General features: G+C 44.7%; 1 protein-coding gene across 1 annotated transcript in view; it reads left to right on the top strand.

Annotated features, from left to right (window-relative positions):
• The first annotated feature begins 10,331 nt into the window (after positions 1 to 10,331).
• Positions 10,332 to 10,505, top strand: part of ZCCHC2 (zinc finger CCHC-type containing 2) — a 56,918-nt gene continuing 56,744 nt past the window's right edge. Inside the window, exon 1 of the mRNA XM_034996110.1 lies at positions 10,332 to 10,505. Within this exon, the coding sequence (XP_034852001.1) occupies positions 10,369 to 10,505 (137 nt within the window). The 5' untranslated portion in view covers positions 10,332 to 10,368.

Below are 10,505 nucleotides of genomic sequence, written 5' to 3'. Positions count from 1 at the left end.
ATATTTATTTATTTGACAGAGAGAGACACAGCGAGAGAGGGAACAAAGTGGGGGCAGCAGGAGAGGGAGAAGCAGGCTCCCCGCAGAGGATCAGGGTTCGATCTCAGGACCCTAAGATCATGACCTGAGCAGAAATCAGAACTCTGATGCTTAATGGACTGAGCCACCCAGGCGCCCCCTCATGCCTTTTTTAATAGCAAAATATTTAAGAATTATGAAGAAAAACCTTTTAAATCTTTTTTTTTTTAAGATTTTATTTATTTGACAGAGAGAGACACAGCGAGAGAGGGAACACAAAGAGGGGGAGTGGGAGAGGGAGAAGCAGGCTTCCTGCTGAGCAGGGAGCCCGATGGGGGGCTTGAACCCAGAACCTTGGGATCATGACCTGAGCTGAAGGCAGACACTTAACAACTGAGCCACCCAGGCGCCCCAAAACCTTTTTAATCTTAAATTTGTAAATGTTGATGGAACATTTTAAGTACAAATATTGAATGCAAGAAAAATAAATTCTGACTTGATGTTTAAAAGCAAAATGAAATATATTTTTTTAATATTTCAACTATAGTCAGCCTACAACACTGGTGTTCTGATGTGTAAATGTGCTCTGGGATAAATGTGGCAAGTGGATGGTTTAATTTAGGTTATATTTGCTTAACTTGCATCCACATACCATCAAAATCAGTTGAAAAAGTGAAAAATAAAATTAATATTTTTCTACATCACAAATTGGTGGTTTTTAATTGAATAGTGTTTTAATGAACTAAAAAAAACTCACCACTTATTTATATATATATAATTTAAACATATTTTTAAAAGATTAATTAAATCTTACACTGCATCAGTTGTTTATGGATTTAAGTAAGAGTCTTTAGTATTTAGTATGTATTTTCCTTTTCACATAACGGTTTGTAACCCGTCCTCTAAAGCTGCTAAGTAGCATTTTAAAAAATTATAGTTTTAAGAAATTCTTTTTTTTTTTAAAGATTTTATTTATTTATTTGACGGAGAGAGAACGACAGCAGGAACACAAGCAGGGGGAGTGGGAGAGGGAGAAGCAGGCTCCCCGCAGAGCAGGGAGCCCGATGCGGGGCTCGATCCCAGGACCCTGGGATCATGACCTAAGCCGAAGCAGACGTTTAACGACTGAGCCACCCAGGCGCCCCAAGAAATTCTTTCAAATAGTTTTTTTTTTTCCCCCAAGAGAAAAATAGTATTCTTTAAATGGTATTATTTGGACCTAAATGTGTAGAAGTTAAAATTATCTCAAACAAGAACAGTGGGCCGCTCAAGGTAGCATATATAAGCCAGGATCCAAGAAAGTGATCTATTTTACTCAGAATTGACGAGATTCGGGGAGGGATTTGACCCCTCTAAACCTACAAGGGACCAGTAAGCAGAGTGTCAATGTATTTCTTTCAGTGTGAAATGTCCCTTCCTTAGGAGTGGATTATATATCTCCATTCTCTAGGGGTATCCTGTTTCCCAGCATTAAGTCAATGGGAAACTGAATTGCTAATCAAAATATTGTTGGGATCTGAATCAGAATCCCAGGGTGAAAACTGCATGATCTTAGAGACTTTTCATGACAGTGAGAAGAACTAAGTCTTCTCCTGCCAGAGTCTGTCGTTCTGGTGATGGCAAAGTTGTATCCATCAGATGCGATGATGGTTTACACTGGGAAGTCCCACATTAACCTGAACAAATGCATTGACCTTCCATTTTCTGTAGTTAGATTACAAGCAATCTCCTTAAATCACTTTTGATAGAAGGTAGATTAAAAAAATGAAGGTAATTTAATTATAACATGCTCCGCATGGAACACCATCTTCCTGGTACTTTACTGTGATTTCCCTAGTTTGGTTCCAGCAGATTATTTTGCACCCTTCTTTAGAAATGTTTCTACCTGAGGATGACCTTGCTTGCATTTGGCTGGATCCCAGGTTTGCTTTGGAACACATTGACAAATTGACTCTCGGGACACCTTCTGATTCTGCAAGCCATTACCTAACCAGCTCCACTCTTTAATTTTTTGGAAGGTCAATATATCGAGGTAACAAATTCAGAAAACTAGTTCTCCATTAGGCTTCCCTATTCCTTTCACAAATCTTACTATTCTACTTTACATATAGTTTTAAAGAGGACTTTGATTAATGTTTTGTCCCATTTATAAAACCAGTTGAACAATTCTAAATGTGATAAACTACATTCATAAATTTAATATATATTTTTTTACATTTTACTCATCCTGTGGATCTATAATTGCAAGCTCCACTTTCCTCACTTTATTTTGAAAAGAAAGTCACGTCTACAGAAAGGGGAAATGTTCAACGTTCACCCATATACCCTTCACCTAGATTTGCCTATTGTCAATGTTTTGCCACATTTGCTTTATTTCTCTATAATTTTCTAAAAATAAGTTGTAGATACCATGACATTTAAACCTTCAGTGCTTCAGCAAATACAACTGAAAACAATGACGTTTTTCTATAGAACCACAAGGTTGTTATGTCACCCAAGAAAGTTAACATTGATAAAATAACCATGTTTAATAAGAAGTCCCTATTCAATGGGCCCCTGGGTGGCTCAGTTGGTTAAGTGTCCAACTCTTGATTTTGGCTCAGGCAGTGATTTCTAGGGTCCTGGGATTGAGCTCTGCATGGAGCCCCACATCTGGCTCCATGCTCAGTGTGGAGTCTGAGATTCCCTCTCTCCCTCCCTCTTCCCCTCCCCCCCAGTCACAAGCTCTTTAATATAAAATCTAAAAAAAAAAAGAAAGTCCCTATTCAAACTTACCTAATTATCCCCAAAATGTCTTTTAGAGGGTGTTCTTTTTTAAAGATTTATTTATTTATTTATTTGAGAGAGAGAGAGAACAAGCAGGAGGGGCGGATAGAGAGGGAGACAGAATCTCAATGAGGGCTCCGTGCAGGGCTCGATCTCATGACCCTGAGATGGCCACCTGAGCTGAAACCAAGAGTCCGATGCTTAACCAACTGCACCACCCAGGCGTCCCTAGAGTTTTGTTTTGTTTTAAAGATTTTATTTATTTATTTGACAGAGAGAGAGATAGCGAGAGCAGGAACACAAGCAGGGGGAACAGGAGAGGGAGAAGCAGGCTTCTTGCCGAGCAGGGAGCCCGATGTGGGACTCGATCCCAGGACCCTGGGATCATGACCTGAGCCGAAGGCAGATGCTTAACGACTGAGCCACCCAGGCGCCCTGTTTTGTTTTGTTTTTAAGCCCGGATCCAATCACAGATTATTAATTTGGTCATCATCCCCTGGCATGCCTCTTTGGTCCTTTGATCATCATGCCTCTTTAGTTTTCTTTCCTTTAGGACAATGTAATCCCCTGCCTGTGTTTGCTTTCATGACACTGATATTTTTTAAGATTCAGGCCAGTTGTCTTGTATAATGTCCCACAATCTAGATTTGTCTTATTTCACCATGATTATATTCAGTGTAAATATTTTGGCAAGAATACTACAAATAGTATGTTCTTCTAATGATATCCACGACATGAGGAAGAATATGGTATTAGATTATCCCATTATTGGTAATGCTCATTGTGACCACGTGGTTAAGGTGGTGTCCATCAGATTTATTCATGAAAAAGTACCTTTCTGAAGCCCTTTTTAAAAAAAAGATTTTATTTATTTATTTGTCAGAGAGAGAGAGAGAGCACAAACAGGGGGAGGGGCAGGCAGAGGGAGAAGCAGCCTCCCCGCTGAGCAAGGAACCCGTCGCGGGACTCCATCCCAGGACCCTGGACCTGAGCTGAAGGAAGCCGCTTAACTGACTGAGCCACCCAGGCATCACCTGAAGCCTTTTATTTTTTTATTTTTTATTTTATTTTATTTTTTTATTTTTTTTTAAAGGTTTTATTCATTTGACAAAGAGAGACACAGCGAGAGAAGGAACACATGCAGGGGGAGTGGGAGAGGGAGAAGCAGGCTTCCTGAGGAACAGGGTGCCCGATGCGGGGCTCGATCCCAGGACCTGGGATCATGACCTGAGCTGAAGGCAGACGCTTAACGACTGAGCCACCCAGGCGCCCCCGACCCCTGAAGCCTTTTAATTGAGGTGTGGAGAACACGTGAATGTTCTGCTCCCCAGCAACTTTGTACCCAGTGGTGAAAATGCCTAAATCGATTATTACATGTGGTGGTTGCAGAATGATAGTTTCCTCATCATACCTTGTGCCCAACTGTTCAGAAAGGTAAAGGCTATCTCCCCCAAAATACAACACTGCTTCCTAGGGACCCATAGAGAGGTAGAGTTGAAGTGTCAGAAGTTTGGCTTGCCAGATAGAAAATCACTGTTCCAGTAGTCCTCTCTGGAATGGAATTTGCTGAATTCATATGCTTCTTTAAATATGGTTACATCAAATTATTGGTGATTTGAGATTCCCTCTCTCCCTCCCTCTTCCCCTCCCCCCCACTCACAAGCTCTTTAATATAAAATCTAAATTTTTTAGCTGGCATTCTTCTGTAAAGAAGAGCTTTCCCTCCACTCTCCTCCATCCCTTTTTCCTTCTAAATTTTTTAGGTGGCATTCTTCTGTAAAGAAGAGCTTTCCCTCCACTCTTCTCCATCCCTTTTTCTTTGAGAATCCCTATGGACTTGGATTCTTTTTTTAGTCACTGGGTACCATGTTATTCTTTTTGATACTCAAATTCTGCTAGATTTGCTGAGTAGGAGCCCCTTCATGTGCCAATTTTACTGAGTTTATTGGCTTGGGTGTCATTTTGACATATCCCAATAGTTCAGGATTTCTGAACCAATTGACAAGAAATCTGGACTATCCTGATTGGGTTACTGATCAAGATCTATCTGTGGAGTTGGCAAGGTATCCCTCAAATGACATAGGATCTTTGGGAGAAGGTTGGATACTTGGAAAAAATTAGGCTTCTTTTATGAAGGCAAAAAGATAAGAGATAGTGGGCTTAAGCTGGGTTGACAACTAACAGCTCACCAATAATTTGATGTAACCATATTTAAAGAAGTATATGAATTCAGCAAATTCCATTCCAGAGAGCACTACTGGAACAGTGATTTTCTATCTGGCAAGCCAAACTTCTGACACTTCAACTCTACCTCTCTATGGGTCCCTAGGAAGCAGTTGTATTTTGGGGGAGATAGCCTTTACCTTTCTGAACAGTTGGGCACAAGGTCTATTTGCAGACGTCCCATAGAACCAGGCAAGTACCTAATGTCATCAGGTTCCTGAATTTTTTTTCTTTTTCTTTTTTTTTTTTTTAGATTTTTATTTTTTTATTTATTTGACAGAGAGAGAGAGAGAGAGAGACAGCTAGAGAGGGAACACAAGCAGGGGGAGTGGGAGAGGGAGAAGCAGGCTCCTGGCTGAGCAGGGAGCCCGATGCGGGGCTCTATCCCAGGACCCTGGGATCATGACCTGAGCCGAAGGCAGACGCTTAACGACTGAGCCACCCAGGGGCCCCTGAATTTCTTTTTTTTAAAGATTTATTTATTTGAGAGAGAGAGAGAGAGGTGGGGAGGGGCAGAAGCAGAGGGAGAGAAAAGTCCCAAGCAGATTCTAAGCGGAGTCTCGATCTCAAAACCCCGAGATCAGGACCTAATCTGAAACCAAGTCAGATGCTCAGCTGACCTCACCCCTCAGGTGCCCCAAGTTCCTTTCTAACACGAGCCAGTAGCCTGAGGATTTTCCAAATCAACCCACTTTAAAATCAAGTTTATTTCTGGACAGGCTTCAAAGATTGGTGGATTCCAGGGCTTCTCCATGTTTCAATGTACAAGTGGGAGAACTTTGGCCATCTGGGCCATCTAAGTCCCTAAGAATCTCTCTGACAAATGAAACCACAACTTCAGTGAGACTCTGAATTTAACCAAACACTAGTCTCCCAGGAAAGGTGTCATACACCGGTGTTGGGCATGGATTCCCAGCTTACCAATATTGTTATAACATCAATACTGATGGTTTCTTTTTTTTTCTTTTTTTCTTTTTTTCTTTTTAAAGATTTTATTTATTTATTTGACAGAGAGAGACACAGCGAGAGAGGGAACACAAGCAGGGGGAGTAGGAGAGGGAGAAGCAGGCCTCCCGCAGAGCAGGGAGCCCGATGCAGGGCTCGATCCCAGGACCCTGGGACCATGACCTGAGCCGAAGGCAGACGCTTAACGAATGAGCCACCCAGGCGCCCCAATACTGATGATTTCTATGTCAAATGTCTTATAGTATGCTTTTGTAAGCCTTATCAAAACTTATCTTTTAATTTTAAATATATACTTAATTTTTTCCCTTAAGTTATATATCAATGAATAATTTATCTGTGTTGTTCGCAGGAACTTAAGACCAGCTTTTTTTTTTTTTTTTTAAAGATTTTATTCATTTGAGAGAGAGAGGGAGACAGAGCACAAGCAGGGGGGAGAAGCAGAGGGAGAAGCAGGCTCCTGCTGAGCTGGGAGCCTGATGTGGGGCTCAATCCCAGGATCTGGAGATCATGACCTGAGCTGAAGGCAGACGCCCATCCATCTGAGCCACCCAGGTGCCTCAAGACCAGCTTTTTAACAGTAATCTTTAACAACAATATTTAATAGCTCTTAAATGCATGGTCTAACTAAACAATTTATTTTTGAGGTACCTTAAATCCATGACAATTTAAGTGATCAAAGTATAGACTGTAAGAACAATGGCATTGGACACACATTGTTTCCCCGGCATCCACGTTTCCCTCACTTCCTTCCAACAGCCCTGGATTTTTCTTGGGGGGGGGGAACCCACATGGTTCTGAGGAAACTGACTCCACTTCTGAGGCTCCAGTGAATATTCATTAATGGGCATGTAACCTAGGCCAATTCATTCAGAATGGATCTCAGGATTGGTCTGGCAATATTGGGACACGGGTGTTTATGGGTGTTTTCTTTTCCCTTCTAGATATGAACAAAGATTCAGGTGACCCCAGGAGTAGTTGGCAGTTACTTTTGGTTCCTAGAGCATTATTCATTCACTTGTTTATTCAGCAAACATTTATTAACATCTACTGTGTTTTAGATATCAAGATATAAAATTGAGTCAAAGTACGTTAAGATACTTATTTTCTAATGGAATAAACAGAGAGGTGTAATGGGAGAGGGAGCAAATAAGTCAATATTCACAGAGACTGAAAGAACAGATTCTTGGTGTGGATCAGATTAATTGCTTCATCTGAGCTAGAAGTAGCTGTATCTGGGCATCCTCCTTATAGAGTTGATATCATCATTAGTCTGCTCTGAACCATCCAATTAACTGTGCTTTTACTGAAATTCCTTACAGTAACCTAATTACAAAAGGAAGGGTTGCAGAGTCTGCTCAATCCTCAATCACTGGCTAGTGTCTTAAGCCAAAGTAGAACCTTAACTTGAAACCAGTCTTCTGCTTACATATAAATATTTGGATAGTAATGTCAATATCATGTTTCATAGCTAAAGAGGCAAGTAAGACACGTTGACTATGCATTAAATAGTATATTGAATATGCCTTAAATATCATCTGGAGACAAGAGACAGTAGCACTATGCGTCCTTAAAGACGTCTTTTATGGTATATATCCCTCTGTGAACAACTTAGATACAAACGCCCCCACCATTACCACAATACCAATATCTGGCCCCTCTGAATAATTATCCAGGGAATATGTAAAATACCAGAGAATCTAGAGCAGGTCTTCTCAACAGGTAGGCCTGGTGGGAGGAATACCTTCCTAGGGTGTCTTATTAGAATCATCTGGGTAGTTTTCCCCAACTAAACACACCTACACCTCATCCTGGGATTTCCATGTGGGCCACTCCCAGAAAGGCACTTCAGGAGTACATCCCTCTTCCCCAAGGAAGGTGTTCTCTCTCTCACTTATAAAGGGTGGAAAAAAAGTTGAGGCTTGGTCTAGTGAATTGCAGTATGAAGAGAGGGCTGTGAAACAGTGCACTGCAGGATAAATAGCAAATTGTCCAGCTGATGGAAGACAACCAGAATCATTAAATCATTGTATATATGTCATATATATGCAAAAGCTTTGATCACTGAATTTTCTAATATTGGCCAAAGATAGAACAAAAGTCATCATTTTATTTTACAAATCTGAGTTCTAATATAAAATTTATGGGTCAAGTATTGCTGAGAGCTCCTACCAAATGGCTTCTTGTTGCCAAGGAAAATGTAAAGACCTTTTGCCTGGGTCACATGTAAAAATCACCTCCCAACATATATTATCTTACTACATGAGATACATGGATCTAGACAGGTGACTCAATAGGAACCTGTGAGTACCAGCTAGACTAATATAATTATTGGTTGCTTGAAGTATTTCAGCCTAAGCTTTAGAAATGTGGGAGGTAGATGAGATAGGGTAGAAGATTCCAGGGAAGTTGAAGAGGACGCAAAAGGGAGCAAGAATTGTTAATAAAAGTCCTTACAAAGTTTTCTCCTGATCGTAGTGATTTCTACATTACACCCAAAGAATGCAAGGAAATGATAAATTACATGGAAGAATGGCTTTCATGTACTTTGCCAATCTCAAATGTGTTGAAAATAATTCCCTCTCCCTGTTTTATTGCTGAACCTGACTTAGGCTTCAGTTCAGCCTTTTACTCAATTTTAAATTAGCTTCTTAGGGTATAAAGTTGTGAGATAAAGGGCTCAGCATATGCTCTCCCATAGATGTCCCAACATTTCAGAGTTACAGTGTCATTCTTATTTTTTACATACTCCTACTACATAGCCGGAGTCGGACTTAAGACATTAAGAATTTAAAAGCAAACCCACCTTTTTAGAATTAACCCTCAGAAGACCCAGATGGGTATTAAAAACTGACGTTATGTTGGAAAAAAAGCTACAATGTGAGACATTTTGAAGGTCCTCAAACCTTAAAAATGTAACAAAACTAAAAAAAAAAAAAAAAAAGTTGAAAGCCTGTCAAGGTGGTAGCTTATTAAGTTCCTGCAATCACAGGGGATTTACACCGGCACCAGGATCCAAAATGTCAGTGTTAGGCACAGATACGTTATTTAGCAAATAAAATGATCCCCAAAAGATGGAGGCTGGGGGGAGGGGGCGGAGAGAGACTTTTGCTAAACTGTCGTGGAAAAAATTTCCAAAGAGCGTTACAGATCAGAGGCAACCGTTAGGCCAGAGGCGTCCACATCAGCGCGTCCCCCCTGGGCCCAGAGGCCGCGGAGCTCCCTCGGGTCTGGTCGCCTCTGCGCCCCCGGGGCCGCGCGTCCCCACCTCCGCTCTGTGCAGCCAGCACCCGGCGTGGGCGCTGGCTCGGGACCGAGGCGTCCGGGCTCCCCCCACCACAGCCCCAACCCTGCCTCCCGAGCCAGCTCCCCGGTTCGCAACTCAGAGAGCCAACACGACCCTGTGAAGTTGTGGTGGGAATTATGCCTCTGCTGACTCCCCGAAAGTCGGCCGGGCTCTGCAGGACTGAAAGAGCTCGTCTTGGGGTTAGCGCGCTCACTTCTGAGGAACCTCCGCTCCCGGGACACGTTCGATGCGGCCGTGGAGGGAACCGGGCGCCGCTGGCCGAGGTGGGGCGGCGGCCCACGCGAGGAGACAGAGCAGGGCAGTCAGTAGTCAAAAGTCGGCCTAGGGCCCTGGGAAAACGTGAAATTCCCCCCTCAGTCCTCTCACGTGGGCCTCGCACGTTCCTCGTCGCGCTCGGGCGCACCTAGCCACCGCCCCACCGTCCCACCCGCGTCCTACCCTAAACTGGCAAAGACCCGATGTTAGGACCGCGCGGAAGCCAGGGAAAGAGAGAGACCGAGAGAGAGACCGAGAGAGAGACCGAGAGAGAGAGAGAAGTGGTCGGGTAGCAGTTGGGCGTGGCTTCTCTGAGAGGCGGCCCCTGGGGGCGGGGAGAACTACGCAACCGTCGACTCTGGCCGCTGATTGGCTGAGGTGCCTGCGCGGAGCCCGCAAGCGTCTCCGCCCGGCCCGGGCGCTCCTCCTCCTCTCCCAGCCGCTGGGTCCACACCGGCTCGCGAGGGAACCGCTCAGGCGCCGCCGCCCCAGCCCAGTGCGGACGACGGGAGAGAGGGAGGAGGAAGGAGAACACACTCGCTTGCTTGCTCCCACCCGCACTCGGGCTCCCAGAGCCGGCGCGGAGCCCAGGGGGAGGAGCCGCCGCGGGCACGCCCCGCCTCCGGCCCGGGAAGACGACGCCAGCGACCCCGCCGGCCGGCCACCGCCCCCCTCGCCGGCCGAGACCCGCCCCCGGCCCCGGCCCTGGCCCTCCCCTGGCGGCATGGAGGGGCCCCGCTCCTGACGGCCGCGCCGCCGCCTCGGCTCCCGCCCCCCCTCCCGGCCCCGCCCGCCTGCCCGCCCCCGCTCGCATGTCTGTGCCGCCTTAGCCGAGGATGCTGAGGATGAAGCTGCCGCTGAAACCGACGCACCCCGTGGAGCCGCCGCCCGAGGCGGAGGAGCCCGAGGCAGACGCACGGCCGGGCGCAAAGGCGCCGCCGCGCCGCCGTCGAGACTGCCGTCCCCCGCCGCC

The sequence above is a fragment of the Mirounga leonina genome, unplaced genomic scaffold (genome assembly GCF_011800145.1).
Source record: "Mirounga leonina isolate KUSES-001 unplaced genomic scaffold, KU_Mleo_1.0 Mir_93, whole genome shotgun sequence".
NCBI lineage: Eukaryota > Metazoa > Chordata > Mammalia > Carnivora > Phocidae > Mirounga > Mirounga leonina.
The sequence above is the reverse complement of the archived record's forward strand: the minus strand, read 5'-3'. Positions and strand labels throughout refer to the sequence as shown.